This window comes from Oncorhynchus gorbuscha, linkage group LG04 (genome assembly GCF_021184085.1).
Source record: "Oncorhynchus gorbuscha isolate QuinsamMale2020 ecotype Even-year linkage group LG04, OgorEven_v1.0, whole genome shotgun sequence".
In the NCBI taxonomy this organism is placed as follows: domain Eukaryota; kingdom Metazoa; phylum Chordata; class Actinopteri; order Salmoniformes; family Salmonidae; genus Oncorhynchus; species Oncorhynchus gorbuscha.
Genome location: NC_060176.1, coordinates 66751435 through 66771238, shown reverse-complemented (window position 1 = coordinate 66771238; position 19804 = coordinate 66751435). Strand labels below are relative to the sequence as shown.

General features: G+C 42.9%; 2 protein-coding genes across 4 annotated transcripts in view; both read left to right on the top strand.

Annotated features, from left to right (window-relative positions):
* LOC124034546 (BDNF/NT-3 growth factors receptor-like) overlaps window positions 1–17221 on the top strand; it is a 58953-nt gene extending 41732 nt beyond the window's left edge. The window contains exons 13-18 of one of the 2 annotated variants that reach the window (XM_046347884.1): window positions 63–248; window positions 3223–3353; window positions 4765–4937; window positions 7097–7337; window positions 11344–11502; window positions 15285–17221. In XM_046347884.1, the coding sequence (XP_046203840.1) occupies window positions 63–248; window positions 3223–3353; window positions 4765–4937; window positions 7097–7337; window positions 11344–11502; window positions 15285–15470 (1076 nt within the window). In that variant the 3' untranslated portion in view covers window positions 15471–17221. Of the gene's footprint in view, window positions 1–62; window positions 249–3222; window positions 3354–4764; window positions 4938–7096; window positions 7344–11343; window positions 11503–15284 lie in introns of both variants that reach the window. The other variant, XM_046347883.1, reaches the window with a different exon arrangement.
* A 149-nt stretch (window positions 17222–17370) lies between these two features.
* On the top strand, window positions 17371–19584 carry LOC124034547 (proline-rich extensin-like protein EPR1). 2 transcript variants are annotated; one of them, XM_046347885.1, is made up of 2 exons: window positions 17371–18869; window positions 18954–19584. In XM_046347885.1, the coding sequence occupies exons 1-2, from the start codon at window positions 18100–18102 to the stop codon at window positions 19132–19134; spliced, it is 951 nt and encodes a 316-aa protein (XP_046203841.1). In that variant the 5' UTR covers window positions 17371–18099; the 3' UTR covers window positions 19135–19584. The 2 variants fall into 2 exon arrangements, with proteins under 2 accessions (XP_046203841.1, XP_046203842.1); XM_046347886.1 differs by having other exon boundaries at window positions 17371–18874; window positions 19235–19584.
* Window positions 19585–19804: the final 220 nt, after the last annotated feature.

Below are 19804 nucleotides of genomic sequence, written 5' to 3'. Positions count from 1 at the left end.
CTCTCTCCTCTCGCGCTCTCCTCTCTCCCTGCTCTTTCCTCTCGCTCTCTCCTCTCTCTCAGGTGCGTCATCGGTGATCAGTAATGATGACGACTCGGCTTCTCCTCTCCACCACGTGTCCAATGGCAGTAACACTCCGTCCTCCTCTGAGATGGGCCTAGACGCAGTCATCATCGGCATGACCAAGATCCCCGTTATCGAGAACCCTCAGTACTTCCGCAGCAACAGCATGCTCAAATCAGACACCTGTGAGTACAAGACCATGGCTTACACACACACGCATAAGACACACATACAAATGGCTTTCTTTAACACCAGTTCCTTTTAATGGGTAACAAGATATAGCCTACTAGACTGTAGCAAAGAAGAATAGCCTGCAGACTAGGAGATCTCAAAGGATCTGAGTGCTGACGTCACCATGAATCTGTTGCACCGACACATAGACGCCATCTAAGAACCCACACCAGAATGTACGTATGTGTGGGTTGCCTTAGCAACACTCTCTCCGCTGCTATGGAAATGGCACTGGAGCTGCTGATAAAATGTGTTGAGTGGGACAGGCAGCGTTCCGTGTGTGTGTGTCAATCACACTTGTTAGCTGTGTAGTTGGATCTATCTAATCCATCAAATTAGAGGTCATGCTTCTTAACGAGGACACAAGTTCTTGAGCAGATGATGTACGGAGGCATCTACAATAGGACAGTGTCTCTGTGTAGGTCTGTGTTTTACACAGTGTGTGTCTCCTCTGTCTTTACCTGTCTGGGCCAATGCTGAGAGAGCCGTGGTCTGACTTGTGTCCTCAGCAAATCACCAAAAGAGATTTATGAGCCTCAGAAAAACATAAAATGTCAGTCACTACTGTACAGCTGTGTGTGTGTCTGTGTGTTTGTGGTGTGTCTGTGTGTGTAAATGTCGTATTCAGTTTAATGAAAAAGAGAGAAACAATGTAGGTAGGGTATTATGTCAGGAGAGTGGGTGTGACTCATATCATAGAAACAGATCAATAGCCTCCATTAATTTGTGCACTCCATTAGAGTGGACAAAACTCATTAAGAACAAGAGATGTACACACACACACACACACAAGGTTCTCCCATCTTCACAGAGGAACTATAGAGCTCTGTCAGAGTGACCTTTGGGTTCTTGGTCACCTCCCTGACCAAGGCCCTTCTCCCCCGATTTCTCAGTTTGGCCGAGCGGCCAGCTCTGGGAAGAGTTTTGGTGGTTCCAAACCTCTTCCATTTAAGAATGATAGAGGCCACTGTGTTCTTGGGGACCTTCAATGCTGAAAAAATATTTTGCTACCCTTCCCCAGATCTGTGCCTCGACACAATCCTGTCTCGGAGCTCTACAGACATTTCCTTCGACCTCATGGCTTGGTTTTTGCTCTGACATGCACTGTCAACTGTGGGACCTTGTATAGACAGTTGTGTGCCTTTCCAAATCATGTCCAATCAATTGAATTCACCACAGGTAGACTCCAATTAAGTTGTAGAAACACCTCAAGGATGATCAATGGAAACAGGATGCACCTGAGCTTAATTTCGTGGCTCATAGCAAAGGGTCTGAATACTTATGTTAATAAGGTATTTCAGTTGAAATTGTATTTATTTATACATTTGCAAACATTTCTAAAAACCTGTTTCCAATTTGTCATAATGGGGTATTGTGTGTAGACTTCTGAGGAAAATGTTTATTTAATCCATTTTAATCTCCATCCTGGTCTCTGGGTTTAGAAGGCTTATTAGCATAGTGCTGGAAATTGTGATTTACAAATGTATTTTTATCAAGTTGTTTACTCTTCTCCTGTGGTATGTCTCCCATTCACCAATGACATCAGAAAACAGTGACTAAAGTCTAAAGCCAACCCCTACACCACCGGCCCGAAGTGAGGCTTTGGAAAAGCCACAAATAATTAGCAAAAACTCTTAAGGAGAATGATAGACAGGGGAAGGGGTGTGGTTTTGTCTCTTCTTGACATGTATTCACTTTTGGTAAATATTTTCTTAACTCTTCTTGAACTGCACTGTTGGTTAAGGGCTTGTAAGTAAGCATTTCACGGTAAGGTCTACACATATTGTATTCGGCACGTGACAAATAAAGTTTGATTTGAACTTAGAATGATATGTGTATGATACGTGTAGTAAATGTGTGGCATTTGGTTGTGGAAATGTACATTTACTGTACATGAATTGGCAGGAATGGTTGAGTTGTATGGTTGGAATGACTGTAATGATGGAAATAGTTGAGTTGTGAGTAAAACGTGTTTGAGTAACAGAGCTATATGATAGATATTAATATGTGTGTATAAGGAAGAGAGTTAGTAAGCAGTGGTAGTGAGTTGTGGCTTTTTTGGTTAGATGTTTAGGGAATTGTGGGTACTTACATAATTCCCTGAGCTGTGGTTATGACAGATGTGATGTCATCAGGTTAACACACACAAGCACACCCGTACACACGCACGCACGCACACACACAGGCACATGCACACACACAAACAAAGCTGTGCTCAGTTCTTGAGTCTGTACATTCTGGCCTAATGGCCTACGCTCTCTCTCTATCTATCTCTTTAATATTGGGTTATGGTTCTCAGTAAGTTCGTGCAGCTCGATACAGCTTCAAAGTCTAGCCCTCCGCAATGCAATAGACTGAGAGGTGAGCTTTCCTTCAAATGCATTTCTTAATCAGATCAGAAATAAATCTTGACGTTTTGTGTCCTGTTTCTCTCTGAAGACAGTAACCTGCTGATGAATATGTTTTGGTGTTCTCCACTGTCCTTGTGCTATAGAGAGTTAAGTGCGTGCAGCTCTGAGAGAATCCCGCGACTGTATCAACACCAGCCAGATTTCAGCGTTTGTTCAGTCAAAAATCGCAATTTCAAATAGACTTTCAAACATCTATTTCTGACGATTCCCACATGATAGCTATTATGCTGAGAGACGGAGCTGACATGATGTTACTATAATCACAACAAAAAGATGCAACGCACAACTATTTGTGCAACTTTTACTTTTGAAAACAGTGATCAGACAATACAGCTCATCACGATCAATATCAAGACAACAAAATAGTAGATGGAGCATTCGGTACAACCAATGACGGCTCCCAGTCCCCCAATCCAACCATATATCATCATCTCTTCTCAGATATATACTGATTACGGCATTCATATTCAGAAGTCACACTGATATATGTAATAACTAGGTTCTCTTTGTGTTGCAGTTGTCCAGCACATCAAGAGACACAACATAGTGCTGAAGAGGGAGTTGGGAGAGGGGGCGTTTGGGAAGGTTTTCCTGGCTGAGTGCTATAACCTGTCTCCTGAGCTCGAAAAGATCCTGGTAGCCGTCAAGGTAACGCTGCTCTTTCCAGTCGATCACAACCCACTGTAGGCTACATCGTTTGGACAATTTCCAAATGGACCCCCAAACCCTACCCCCTAGATGCTCCTGTAGGAAAATCGGCCAATGGCCTGCTTCCATCAATAATTCCAGCATTCAAAGTATGTGGTGAAATTAGATCTTATAGGAGAGTTTTAATTGAAAAAACATGGCATGGGAGAGAACCCCCTCCTCATGACTTCCTGTCTTTCCTTCCTGTGTCCCACCGCATTCTAAGTGTGAAGTGGGGCTTGAGTGGCAGGGCAGTTTGTCCTGTATCTACTGGAAACCTGCCATTGAAGGTGATAGATGTGACTTTGCACTTTCCGAGTTGCCGCTTCTACGGTCTAACATAGTCATATCACTAATGGTAGTGGTTTTACATGCAAACATTGGACAGGCATGCAGCCATATAGGCTAAGCTTCCATGTTTATGGTCAAACTCACAAGGGAGTCATCGATCACGATACGGAACAGTAGTGACATTAGCTAAGGCGTTGGCAGTCATGCAAGGATGCTAGCAGTCACACAGGCGATTTAATTCTCCAACGTCCCGGCAGTCATACAGCGTCATAGGTAACTCGCATTCAGGAGTGAGTTTCTTGAAATCTTTGTAGCTAATTCGGCACTTTTACTCCTCTGGACAACCCAGCCGCGAGAAAGTAACAATGCCAAATCAATGTTTAGTGGTCAATCTTCTAGTTGTGAATGAACTTCAGAATTTGTCTAAGCCCTTGAATGTTCTCATAGTGGCGTGGGTCTGGGTTGTTAAGAGAAAGAAGGTACCATGTTAGTTCTGAGGCTTTTAGGAAACTCATCCACTTCCAGTTCTGTTCTGATCAAATTGTATCTGTTTCCTGAAATCTAATTGGTTGAAGATGGGGGTGGAGGAATCTCTTTTTCTGCCATCTCAGCGTTCTAGCTGGGGGTCAGAACAGAGGGTCATCCTTTGGCGTCCGTAGCTCTCTCCTGTTCCTGTTACATTTCCTGAAACACTCTCTCTCGCCTCTGCACTTAAATCGCTATGACAGATTTCATGATTTACGATCACTAATGCAAAGATCAGAACACGAAAACCAACCACACTACTTCTGTAAATAACACTGAACTTACTATACAGAAGTATACAACATCTCTGCTTGGTCATTACCAACAAGATAAAATTGTGGGCTATGGTTAAGTTCCTATAACTCACTTTTACTTTAAGAGTTACTTATGTCTGTACTTGGTGGATTTGAGCCAAAAACATCTTGTGGCAGAATATTCCCAGTAAGTAGTCGCCGTGCACAGTGTGCATAATGTTTAAGTATGATGTTTTCGGTGTCTAACAAACTACATTTTGAGTAAAAATTGGATAGTAACCTGTGTGTGTTTGTGTGTTCAGACCCTGAAAGAGGCTAGTGAGAATGCAAGGAAGGACTTCCACCGGGAGGCCGAGTTACTGACCAACCTGCAGCACCAGCACATTGTCACGTTCTACGGTGTGTGTGTGGAGAGCGACCCCCTCATCATGGTTTTTGAGTATATGAAGCACGGGGACCTCAATAAGTTCCTCAGGTAAACAATTCTGTGGGCACGTTCATATTAAGGCCCGATTCAGACTTAGACAAATGATTCCTTTCCTACACACTCCTTTGCTACACACTTCTCAGTAGGTGGTATTCAGACTTGCCTTAAGCAGGTGTGTAAGGCAAGTCTGGTTCCCTTGCATGCACTGAATATATTTAATTCAACTGCTGAAAACCCTCCCACTTGCTGGACAACAGATTTCCTCCTGGAGTTTTAATTCAGTACATTTATCTTAAGGCATCCCTTTAAATAAGATGTATCTTTAATTAGAATTTGATCGACAGACTCACAAAAACACAAAGAGAACTGGTTCAGAATACAGGGATCAATGAAAGAAAGCCATCTAAATATATGCATACTCGTCTCAATTTCAGCACCAACTGGTAGATTTTAAATTACTCTGATCTTGTAGATTATTTAGGCAAATTTGGGGGACAGGAAAGAATGTATGACATTTTCTTTTGAAGTATTTATGCACAATATATATTGATGAATCCAAAATACAGTGGCTTGATTCATCTTGAAGGTTGTCATATTCAAGTTGAATCCATGAAATATTTGAAGGTAGAAAAAAAGTGTACAATATGTGTTGAACAATAGTCCTAGAAATCTACCCTAATCATGGAACTGTATGACAACGTTTCAGTCATCGTGATCCATGCACCAGGCTCCAGGTTTAACCTGCTAGGTGTGGTTTGAGTTCCATAATGATTCAAATAGGCTACATGTCCCAAATTATTGCACAACGTTAGCCTAATAGAATCCACTAATGCTAGCAATCCTCAGGAACAACTACATGGATATGACAGAGGAAAGAAAGGTCAATTTAATTGAATGATGCAAAAGGAAACTAAATGGACCATAACAAATGTTTGTGGGTATTACTGATGGTGGCCTCCGATAGTGGCTAATATTTAACATGATACAAATGGTAAAATAAAACAGAGAAAAGCCCAGGCATATAATTAAAACATTCTAAACTGCATACATCAACTTGGCAGGCTTGGCCCTAAAGAAGTCTATAGTTTGGGTCTCCAAATTTCATCCACACAGATTATGAGGGCATACAATACACATTCTGAATAACGGTACAGCTATTTATACCCTACTTAACTGTGGAAAATGGGCCGCAATACATGTCATTTTGATATGATTTTCAGTTTGCTTCCATATGACTGGTTTCACATTCGTCTTCTGGGATCATAAGGAAAAATCATCTAAAACTATTTGCTATGTGTATTTTCAATCTTCTTCTCCAAACGGATGACTAATTTACCGAGCTCTCATCAATAGTTCTTATCAATTTATAAATTACAGAGCATGGCGAATGCTTTAATTTATATCATAAAAAAGTAAGTAGATGCTTTTTCCATTTGGAACCGGGAGGTTCACTAGACCTTATTCATGGTTTCCTCTTGCATAAAGGTGGTGGAATTATGAGGGAATTAAGTCAAAGTCAGAATACGGCGTATCTGTATACACACCTCCACCACAGATTCATTTCTTTGATCTCCAACCCCAACGAATAGCGGGTTAATAGCATACTATTCTAATGCTTAAGTTAAAGGTCTGAATACGTGTAAGTGCAGAAAATAGAATTATGTTCCATTTCCGCGAGTTTAAAGATGCACTATGCAGAAATCGCACCGTCATTTCCTGGTTGATAAAATTCTAACAGTTCGTCTCTTTTCAGTTTATAGTGTAGAGAATCATTGTACCATCTAAACTGCTGTGAAATATATTTTACATAACCAAAAATATGGTATTTCGTTTGAAGCTGGTGTACCAAACCTAAAGTACAAGACGGAAAAAAATCAACTTAAGAATGGGAAGCATAGAAATAACACACATAGAACAGATATACCGCTTCTTAGACCTGCTTTCAATGAGGACAGATCTGTAACTCACATTTCTATGTGAATTTGGTCGGGTCGCACAAAAAGTTAGATATTGCAGCTTTAACTCGGGTCGGAATCCCCCCACCCCACTGACTGATTTTGGTCATGATCTATTTCAATGAAGCCATTACAGGAAGTGAGTTAAAACTCCCAACGCAAGAAGTAAAACATTTATAAATAAAGTTGAAAATGAATATCACCTTTCAGGTTGTGATTCGGAATTTCAATGGAATTCCTCTCATTCCGTAGGGCTCACGGTCCCGACTCCGTGATGATGGGTGACGGTCCGACCAATAGGCCCGTGGTTTTGACCCAGTCCCAGATGCTGCACATCGCCCAGCAGATTGCTGCAGGCATGGTCTACCTGGCCTCCCAGCACTTTGTCCACCGAGACCTGGCCACACGTAACTGTCTGGTGGGAGAGAACCTGCTGGTGAAGATCGGTGACTTCGGCATGTCCCGAGATGTGTACAGCACGGACTACTACAGGGTAAGTGTATGTGTCGCCCTCTTTTTTTCTTGGCCCCCTACTACTTCCCTTTGCATGGGCCTCTCTCTCTCTCCCTGCATGGGCATGAATCAATCAGTAGGCTCTGGGCCTGGTATGTTTAACAATTTGTTCTTAACTGACTTGCCTAGTTAAATAATGGTTAAATACATTTTAAAAAATCAAATCTAGAAGATGAAAGCTGCATAGAGCAGTGTTTCTCAACGTTCTATGTTCCACCAGACCAGCAGCCTATATAGTCTGCCTCCGTCTCAGAACTGATTCAATAACAAATAGTATTGAATTGGTACCAGCTAACTAACCAATCAAGTATTTAACTAACTGATTGATTGGTCGGTCAGCGGCAACATTCTTTATGGACTGTCCCGAACGGGAGGTGGAGAAACACTGCAGAGGCCTTATAAGTAGATGTCAGTGTATAGATGTAACAGACCCCGTCTCTTCCACACATTCTCCACCTGCTTCCCTGCCTCCCCCTCTCTTTGATTTCACTATTAGTGTGTGACAACATACAACTGCTATCCACCTCCCCATATACACACCCACACTCATACACACCCTCTCAGTAAAGTTAACCACTGGAGGAGTCGCCATAGCAACGGGCAAAGGCAGCACAGAGCATAAGTTATATCAGACAGTCCCTATGAAAAAAGTAATTAAATAACTTATATTAGTATGCAGCTCCATTACTACAAAGAGAGAGAGAGAGAGCAAGAGCAAGAGAGAGATAAGGGGGAGGGTTGGGGCAAGTGAAATAAATCAACACAAATAAAGATGCAAGAGGAGGGGTATGGGAGAAAACAGAAGAGAAGGAGGGCTTCAGAGTGGAGAGAAGGGACTGAGTGTGGAGAGAAAGACATGAGAAAAGAGAGAGGAGCCAATGATAGAGATATGCCGAGAAAGAGACTGAAAGCTGCTTTCCCCCAACAGTTGGGTGAAAGAATGATGAACAAGGATGTAATAGGAGGGATCAAAAGGTAGACCAGCCCAAGTTGCTTCCTGTCTAGAGATTATGCCTGACAGTGGCTGCATCTGAAATGGTACCCTATTCACTAGTGCCCAGTGATGTCACATTGCACCCTCCCAGGGCTTTGATGGACAGCTGCGGAAGCCAAACAACCAACCCACCCACCCATCAACCCAAGAGCAGCCTCTTTTATAATTTCTCTTTAATCCACATGAATACACAAACCTGTATTTTTTTTTTTAAATTACAGACCGACAGACAGGGCTTCATTGCACCCACTCCTGGGTATAAAAAACACAGTAATTCCCAGTAGAATTACCATCTCCATAGAAACACAGGGCAATTCAGTTCAGTCTACTGGAACAAGGAGGAGGAGTAGTCTCCTAGTGAAGCCCCTCCCATGCAGCCAGTCTAAAGCACCCCAAAAGCTCTCTTTCAAACCCGCCTGGTTGCCATGGATACCGTGGCCTCTAAACTCTAAATTCAATTCCTCGTTTTCTTCTTCTTTGAGGTTTTCTGGCACAGACAAGCAGCGGGTTAGTTATAAATATTCATTAATAATTCTGAGAGCAATAAGATCTCATGGTCTGACTTCAATATTCAACATATTTCTGTCAAGACTTGGCGGTTAAGTTTAGGCATTAATTCCGACTGGTTAAGGTAAGGGTTAAGGTTTGGGATAGGGTTCAAATGGAAGGGAAAAAACGAGTGCCTAGACGGGGATTGAACCCGCGATCCTCGGAGCTGTAGCTCAGATTGAACCCGCAGTCCTCGTAGCCATTGCTCGCATTTTAAGCCCTTCCTCTATCGCCATCCACAACACCCTAGCAAGCCGAGAGCCTACTAGATGATATTGTTAATAGGCGCTCATGTTGCCCCTAAGAATACTGAAGTGGATCTGCCTCGACCCGGCTGGAGAGAGAGCTCTATTGAGCTCTAAAAACCATTGGGCCCTCTGAACAGGCTAGTAAAACTGCTTCTCTTAATATTTGATGAACTCAGGATGTTAAGAACAATTAATCAGGGGCTTTTCTACCTCACAAAGTAACACACAAATGCACAAAACACACACATGCACACACAGAGAAACACAAACAAGCACACACACACACACACAATCAAACATGCGCATACACACAAAGCCATAAACACAAGCAAGCACATACAAACACAAGCAACAAGCATACACACAAACACAAAAAGTGGAGACACTAAGATCAGGAAAGCAGCATTAATATTTCAAACTAAACCACACTAACTAAATGAGACACTCACTGGATGTTGGCCTCAACCCCACTTGACCGTGAATTTATCGCAACAAACATACACACACAGTATCTCTCCTTGGTAACTCAAGTGGGGTTTCAGTTATGTGAAAACACTTAAAGTGAGTTATGTGTTGAAGAGGAGGAAAGAGCCTTTGAGAAGGCGGACTAGAGCTAGATTGGTTTTCACAGAAAAACACACACCGGTGATGACTATCTCTTGGCTTTAATGGACTAGTAAAGTAAAGGAAAAGACCATTCAGGGCTGAGTGGGCGACAGACAGCAGTGGCCAGTCACAACTTCCTGTCTTGCGCAGTGTCTGGGATGGTAAGGGTCAGGGACATATTTCAGACATGTATTTTATTGCGTGGGTTATTGTTAGATGATTGCTTGTTTGTCACATTAACTATGTACCTTGCTGCAGCAAGGCATTTTGAAAAACTGAGCATAACCTTTTAGTGCTCATAACTATATTTGTCTGTGTGTTAGAGACAACAGTTGGAAAAACAATGTACCCTATTATTTTACCATTTGCAGTTTTGAATAACTGCGTTTCTTTTATTTGCACTTTATTTTAGAGTGTTTCAACCAGGTTCTGAACAGAACCATTCTTTTTTTCTTGTTCCGTTCTACTGTTCCGACCAGAAAAATACAATATTGAACTGATTCAAACCCCAAAAATGTAACGGTTTATGTCATTCCTTTCTGTTCCTTTGTAAATCTCTGAGATATATATTTTTCTTTATTTAGCTCAACATTAAATTACTTCACCAATCAGCGAGGATAGAGCAGCTTAAGCTTGCTATGTAGTGGGCAAGCTATAGTTGTTTAGTCTACATGCATTGGACAGACAAGTGTAGGGCACGAGATGTGACTGACATTTTGTGTGTGGGAAGAGCGAGAGAGCGTGGAGGAGAAGGCTTGGCTTGAAGCACTGGGCATCTTGTTATGACATGCATTATCTGAATTAGTCCCACAGAATTATACCTATGGAGGAGCGGCTTCTATATAGGATCTTCCGAGAGTTGTCTTAACTGTGGACCCAAGCTTGTGTGTGCAGAGCGGCCCGAGAATTAAAATAAAAAACATCTTGTCCAGTGTGAAAAGTGATAAATATAGTATCCTTAAATAGCATTGAAAAAGTGAATCCATTCTTCTCTAATTAAAAATCGCACTCCCTAATTGCGGAATCCTGCTTGTAACGTCAATAGGGTACAGTAGCCTGTTTCGTGGGGGGAGGAGCAGGTAGCCTGGACACACGCTGGCAAGGGCTTTGCATAGGCACTTTGTTGCGTTTTATTGTGGGACTGGGAAAAATGCCCGGAATGTAAAAGAACGTTATTAACCAGTTCCCATGCTTTTAAAAATAACGGTCACTTTTGTTCACGTTTCTTATTCTGTTCCTCAAAATTTCGTTATTTTACGATTTTTGGTTCTGAACCAGTTCCAACCCCTGGTTTCAACTGGCATTTATTGACCTAATTTGTGATTGAAAAGTATGGGATTGAGATATCAATGGGTTGGGGTTGGGGTTAGAGTTGCATTCTTACCTCAACGAATGCAACACAACTGGTGACTAGGTACCAAAGGATGCATGGTTGCGCTTGATTTAATGAATTGCAAAGAAATAAAAAGTCATTTGAAGGTCATTTATGTTTTATGACCATTTTACCAAGTAGTTTCACGGAAAATATATGATCATTTCTGTACCGTTCAAATAAAGCGTCCAGGCTGACTGTGTTTGTGTTAATGTAGGTGGGGGGTCACACCATGCTGCCCATCCGCTGGATGCCTCCAGAGAGCATCATGTACAGGAAGTTCACCACAGAGAGTGACGTGTGGAGTCTGGGCGTGGTCCTCTGGGAGATCTTCACCTACGGCAAACAGCCCTGGTACCAGCTCTCCAACAACGAGGTCAGTCTCACCTCTAAGCTAACCCCAACTCTGACTATACTCTACCTCCATCGTAGCCTGGGTGCCAGTCTGTTTCTGTTCTCTTGCCACCACCTTACAACAGTTCCATGAGGAAGTGGCAAGAAGGCAGCACAGACTAGCATCCAGGCTACTGCTAACTGGAGTCTACCCTCACAGTCATTCCTTTGGCAAAGCTTTCCAACAGAATGGCCAATTATATTTTACAGTACCTTTAACACCCAACCTATCCTGGTTGTGACTGGATGGAGTACAGCTAGGACCTGGAAGTGACTTTTCTTAGCAGTTTAGGACAACATTTTAGCTAACGCTGACCCTTTTCGTAACCTGCTACGTTAATTCTTCTAACCTGCTACGTAAGTTCTCCTAACCTGCAACGAAAAATCACTGTTGGTCGTAGCTGTGTTCCACCTAGTCAGAACCCCCTAACCCCATCTCTGGTTATTTCCCTAAAAAAGGCTGTAACCCCCTAACCCCAAAGCCAAATTGACCCCTAGCCTTAGCTTATACCCCCAAGGCAAGTGTATAGATCTGAAAGGCTTCCATCTGGGGCAAAAAAGTATTTAGTCAGCCACCAATTGTGCAAGTTCTCCCACTTAAAAATATGAGAGGTCTGTAATTTTCATCATAGGTACACATCAACTATGACAGGCAAAATTAGAAAAAAGAAATCCAGAAAATCACATTGTAGGATTTTTTATGAATTTATTTGCAAATTATGGTGGAAAATAAGTATTTGGTCACCTACAAACAAGCAAGATTTCTGGCTCTCACAGACCTGTAACTTCTTTAAGAGGCTCCTCTGTCCTCCACTCGTTACCTGTATTAATGGCACATGTTTGAACTTGTTATCAGTATAAAAGACACCTGTCCACAACCTCAAACAGTCACACTCCAAACTCCACTATGGTCAAGACAAAAGAGCTGTCAAAGGACACCAGAAACAAAATTGTAGACCTGCACCAGGCTGGGAAGACAGAATCTGCAATAGGTAAGCAGCTTGGTTTGAAGAAATCAACTGTGGGAGCAATTATTAGGAAATGGAAGACATACAAGACCACTGATCATCTCCCTCGATCTGGGGCTCTACGCAAGATATCACCCTGTGGGGTCAAAATGATCACAAGAACGGTGAGCAAAAATCACAGAACCACATGGGGGGACCTAGTGAATGACCTGTAGAGAGCTGGGACCAAAGTAACAAAGCCTACCATCAGTAACACACTACGCCACCAGGGACTCAAATCCTGCAGTACCAGACGTGTCCACCTGCTTAAGCCAGTACATGTCCAGGCCCGTCTGAAGTTTGCTAGAGAGCATTTGGATGATCCAGAAGAAGATTGGGAGAATGTCATATGGTCAGATGAAACAAAAATATAACTTTTTGGTAAAAACTCAACTTGTCGTGTTTGGAGGACAAAGAATGCTGAGTTGCATCCAAAGAACACCATACCTACTGTGAAGCATGGGGTGGAAACATCATGCTTTAGGGCTGTTTTTCTGCAAATGGACCAGGACGACTGATCCGTGTAAAGGAAAGAATGAATGGGGCCATGTATCCTGAGATTTTGAGTGAAACCCTCCTTCCATCAGCAAGGGCATTGAAGATGAAACGTGGCTGGGTCTTTCAGCATGACAATGATCCCAAACACACCGGGCAATGAAGGAGTGGCTTCGTAAGAAGCATTTCAAGGTCCTTGAGTGGCCTAGCCAGTCTCCAGATCTCAACCCCATAGAAAATCTTTGGAGGGAGTTGAAAGTCCGTGTTGCCCAGCAACAGCCCCAAAACATCACTGCTCGAGAGGAGATCTGCATGGAGGAATGGGCCAAAATACCAGCAAGAGTGTGTGAAAACCTTGTGAAGACTTACAGAAAACGTTTGACCTCTGTTATTGCAACAAAGGGTATATAACAAAGTATTGAAATAAACTTTTGTTATTGACCAAATACTTATTTTCCACCATAATTTGCAAATAAATTCATAAAAAAATCCTACAATGTGATTTTCTGGATTTCTTTTCTAATTTTGTCTGTCATAGTTGAAGTGTGCCTATGATGAAAATTACAGGCCTCTCTCATCTTTTTAAGTGGGAGAACTTGCACAATTGGTGGCTGACTAAATACTTTTTTGCCCCACTTTATATCCATAAAGCTTGTATATCAGATACTTGCTGAACAAAAAATATAAACACAACACGTAAAGTGTTGGTCCCATGTTTCATGAGCTGAAATAAAAGATCCCAGAAATGTTCCATACACACAAAAAGCTTATTTCTCACAAATGTTGTGTACAAATTTGTTCACATCACTGTTAGAGTGCATTTCTCCTTTGCCAAGATAATCCATCCACCCGACAGATGTCGCATATCAAGAAGATGATTAAACGGCATGATCATTACGCAGGTGCACCTTGTGCTGGGTACAATAAAATGCCACTCTAAAATGTGCAGTTTTGTCACACAACAAAATGCCACAGATGTCTCAAGTTGAGGGAGCATGCAATTGCGGAATGCAAGAATGCGGACTGCAAGAAATGTCCACCAGAGCTTTTGCCAGAGAATGTAATGTTAATTTCTCTACCATAAGCCGCCTCCAACGTCGTTTAAGAGAATTGGGCAGTATGTCCAACCGGCCTCAGAACTGCAGACCACGTGTAGTAACGGCAGCCCGGGTTCTTCACCTGCAGGATCGTCTGAGACCAGCCACTCAGACAGGAAACTGTGGGTTTGCACAACCAAAGATTTTCTGCACAAACTGTCAGATACCGTCTCAGGGAAGTTGATCTGCGTGCTCGTTGTCCTCACCAGGGTCTTAACTTGACTGCAGTTTGTCTTTGTAACCGACTTCAGGGGGCAAATGCTCACCTTCAATGTCCACTGGCATGCTGGAGAAGTATGCTCTTCACGGATGAATCCAGGTTTCAACTGTACCGAGCAGATGGCGGCGTGTGGGCGAGCGGTTTGCTAATGTCAACATTGTGAACAGAGTGCCCCATGATGGCGGTGGGGTTATGGTATGGGCAGGCATAAGCTACGGACATTTGAACACAATTGCATTTAATCAATGGCAATTATCGTGACGAGATCCTGAGGCCCGTTGTTGTACCATTCATCCGCTGCCATCACTTCATGTTTCAGCATGATAATGCACGCCACATGTCGCAAGGATCTGTACACAATTCCTGGAGGGCTTGGTCGGTAGGGATGTCCTTGTCTCATCGCGCACCAGCGACTCCTGTGGCGGGCCGGGCGCAGTGCGCACTAACCAAGGTTGCCAGGTGACGATGTACCCTCCGACACATTGGTGCGGCTGGCTTCCGGGTAGGATGAGCGCTGTGTTAAGAAACAGTATGGCTGGTTGGGTTGTGTATCGGAGGACGCATGACTTTCAACCTTCGTCTCTCCCGAGCCCGTATGGAAATTGTAGCGATGAGACAAAAGATAGTAGCTATTACAACAATTGGATACCACGAAACTGGGGAGAAAAAAGGTACAATTCAAAAATAAAAACTATATGCAAAGGAAATAAATGGTGGTCACAGCAGATACTGACTGGTTTTCTGATCCACGCATGACTTTTTGTTTTAAGGTGTCTGTGATCAACAGATCTGTATTCCCAGTCATAGATTAGGGCCTAATTAATTAATTGTGACTGATTTCCTTATATGAACTGTAACTCAGTCAAATCTAAGAAATTGTTGCATTTATATTTTTGTTCAGTGTATATAAAGTGATCCTAACCTTGTGTCTCCCCCACACCCACAGGTGATTGAGTGTATTACACAGGGGCGTGTCCTGCAGCGGCCTCGCACCTGTCCCAAAGAGGTGTACGACCTGATGCTGGGGTGCTGGCAGAGGGAACCCCACATGAGACACCACATCAAGGATATCCACAGCTTACTGCTCAACCTAGCCAAGGCCTCTCCTGTCTACCTGGACATCCTTGGCTGAGAGAGTGTGTGTGCGCATGGTTGAGTGTGTGTTTGAAGCTACGATCAAACTCTTTAAGGCAATCAGAAGATTCCCCAACTATTCCCTTGTGCCCTACCCTCCCCCGCTCCCTCTCTCTCATACTTTCTTCCTACTTCTACTCTGTCATGCATCTCTTTACCCACCATCTATTTTCTTCCTACTCAAGAGACATTAAGAATGGTTTGCAGTGGGAAGGCTTCCATTTCTTCAAAGGCTTTTTAACGGCGCCTAAATGGTCTACTGTAAATGGCTAAGAGGGCTGTACTATAGTATATACGAGCAGGCAGTGGGAGGTGCCATTTGGTCCAATTGGTTTCTGGAAACTCCATCCTTCTGTAAATAAAATCCCTGGAGTCCAGAAGAGGTGCCTCCACTGCAGATGGGTGATTTTGTCTCTGTACATACCGGACATACAGCTACCAGACCCCAGCAATGTCCTGAAAAGACTTGAGACGCATTGCACCATCTGAGGAGACATAGAAGCAACCAGACTATTATTTCCCCTCATGTCAACAAGGCATGACATAAGACATTTCCCCTCATGCTGACAAACAAGAACAAATGAAATGCTATAACTAAGTGGTATTCAAAGTCAGGGCAACAAATGGGGGTTGGGGGGACCAAAAAATTAAGAGCACAGATTATTGTATGGGACAATATAAGATCATTTGAAAAACATTTTATTCAGTATTTTTATTTATTTGTTTCTTGTCATTTTGGTAAGATATGAAAATGCAATGAATTTAATGTTAATTGTGAATGTAAAAATTCTATGATTTTAAGGTTGTGTCATAAAATTTTGGGTGGGGTCGTGAGAGATTATTGGGGGAAAAAATGGGATCCTCATAAATTCTGATGAAAAAATGGGGTCCCCACTAAAAATGTTCTAACTGAGAAAGAGAGTTTGGGCTGTGTGAGATGGTCCTTTCATTGTTAGTGGTGAGGATCTCCGTTTAGGCGTGGTTGGGTCAACTGTGGTAGAATCATGACACACACACACACACACACACACACACACACACACACACACACACACACACACACACACACACACACACACACACACACACACACACACACACACACACACACACACACACACACACACACACACACACACACACACACACACACACACACATCTCCACCCCCTACTACATAAACACTCAAAAGGCTTCTGAAGGAAATTGAATTGTGCATGTTTTATTATTTTAGTCTTGGCCACAGTGCTTTAGCCACGCTGCCCCAGCCCTTGTCAGTAATGGTGTAATGTATATTTCATTAAGGAGCTCATGTTGGCCATTAGCACAGTCTCCCCTCAGACATGTAAGACATTGTTTTATGGGAGGGAAAGGAGATGAGGAAGTGGGGAGAAGGAGAGAGACAGCGAGATAGAGAAGAGTGAAGAGGGAGAGCACGAGGCCTGAATGTCTGCAGGGAAATAGAGAGATAACATCCATCATAGTGCGGTCTGGACGGTTTTAGAAACCACAGCTCTTTACTTCACACACCTCGCATTTCTATGGGCTCCTCAACCCCACCACCCCACACACACAGCATTTTATTGGTTTGGTCATAAGCTCATTGCTATTTAATTTGTTCTATTTATCATTTTTGATATCTACTGTATGTTCACCATGCCCATTTTGTATTTCTTGTAAATTCTTTGGTCTGAATCGAGGTCTGAATCAAATTCAAAGTGAGTGATTAAATTGATTATGCTGACAGTATTGAGTGTGTATGTGTGCATCCATAATAGTGCACTACTTTTTACCAGGGCCCGTATTGGGCTTTGGTCAAAAGTAGTGCACTATATAGGGAATATGGTGTTATTTTAGACATAAACAGCCACACACAGTCTGAGTCCTTGCACACAGTCACTGTTGAATTTTCTTGCCTGCCACATGATACACACAGTAGGTCCAATCAATATCATCTTCGGTGTGGCCCATGCACACAATGCAGTTGGCAGTGAGAGAACTGCCAGTGTGAGAAAGAGCACTGTGTGAATACGAATGTGCCAACGAACTAAGGAACCACTCTTAATGCTCTGTGTGTATTTATCCTACATGAACTGGCTAAAGTGGGACATGGTAATGGTTGCTAATGAGGGAAGAAGCTATCAGAGGACTGCAATGGAAGATATTTCTATGGAACTCTCTTCCATCACAATGGACCCAGTCTGAGTCTACTGTACATCCTGGTCCAGTTACTGTTACTAATGGAGCCTTCCCAGAATCCTCTCTGTTGTAGGGTCCACTTACCGATATGCTCTAGGCAATGGGCGGCACCAATCGCAGTGGTATCGATCTCTTTGGTCAGAAATTGACATCTCAAAAGGAACTGACAATCACAACCTTCAACAAGTGACCTGTTGCATAGTTACAAATTTCATTTAGTTACAACCTCATCCATGCTGTGTACGTGATAGTCCTAAACATTGGTGTTTAGCTGTGATATACCGTATTACTTTTCTTAAATACAAGAGGACAAAATGAACAAAACTGTATAAATGTTAAAACCCCCTCAGACTGTCACTCTTTAGATTGGAATCGTATTTGTCTGACAAGGACAAGAGAGATGGACAGTTGCCATTGGCCACATAACAATGTCTTCTGTTTCACGGATATACAGTATTTTGCTTGCAAACCTATACAGCCCCATACATTCCTATCCAACCCTATACATTCCTATCCAACCCTTTACATTCCTATCCAACCCCACACATCCCTATCCAACCCCACACATTCCTATCCAACCCCACACATTCCTATCCAACCCCACACATCCTTATCTAACCCCACATCCCTATCCAACCCTTTACATTCCTATCCAACCCCACACATCCTTATCTAACCCCACATCCCTATCCAACCCTTTACATCCCTATCCAACCCCACACATCCCTATACAACCCTTTACATCTCTATCCAACCCTTTACATCCCTATCCAACCCCACACATCCCCATACAACCCTTTACATCCCTATACAACCCTTTACATCCCTATCCAAGCCTTTACATCCCTATCCAACCCTATACATTCCTATCCAACTCCACACATCCCTATCCAACCCCGCACATCCCTATTACAACCCCATTTCATCCCTATCCAACCCTGTACATCCCTATCCAACCCCGTACATCCCTATCCAACCCCACACATCCCTATCCAACCCTGCACATCCCTATTACAACCCCATTTCATCCCTATCCAACCCCGTACATCCCTATCCAACCCCATACATCCCTATCCAACCCCATACATCCCTATCCAACCCCATACATCCCTTTCCAACCCCATACAACCCTATTACAACCCCATACATCATATTCAACCCCATTACATCCCTATCCAACCCTATTACAACCCCATACATCCCTATCCAACCCCATACATCCCTTTTTACAACCCTATTACAACCCTACATCATATTCAACCCTATTACAACAACCCCATACATCATATTCAACCCCATTACATCCCTATCCAACCCTATTACAACCCCATACATCCCTATCCAACCCTATTACAACCCCATACATCATATTCAACCCCATTACATCCCTATCCAACCCTATTACAACCCCATACATCCCTATCCAACCCCATACATCCCTTTCCAACCCCATACAACCCTAGTACAACCCCATACATCCCTATCCAACCCTATTACAACCCCATACATCATATTCAACCCCATTACATCCATATCCAACCCTATTACAACCCCATACATCCCTATCCAACAATCCTCCAATGGAACTGAAAACTGTGACTGAGCATTATCCTCTCTGGAATGTATCTTCACTGTCCCTTTCTTTCTTCATGTGTTCTCTCCCAGCTGTTACACTGTCCAACTGTGACCTCCCTGATGGGTCAGTGAGAGGAGTGTGTGTGTGTGTGTAGGCTTGGAGCAGAGCAGAACAAAATGTGCTGCATACAACGCATCTGGTTCTGATGGCTTTAGCCTCAGTGCTGTGGCAGGTGTTCCATAACGTGTGTAATAATAATGTGATCAGCTTCTCTCAATGAAACGGACAACTCTGTTGTGACACGGTGTCATTAATTAAAGTGTTATGTCTTACCTCATCCTGAGCAGATCTGATGTCTGGTGTCTCTGTGTGAATGAGGGAGTGTTAGCGCAATGAGTGTGTGTTGGGAGTGTTTGAGTACAGTAGCCTATAGAACATTTAAAAGAGCTAGAACATAGAAACAAATTGCCTTTACTAGGCCTACACATTGCTTTACAAATCAGTTCTAATGTCACAAAGGGTGATATAACAGGTCCTTACATCTAGAGCTTTGCCAA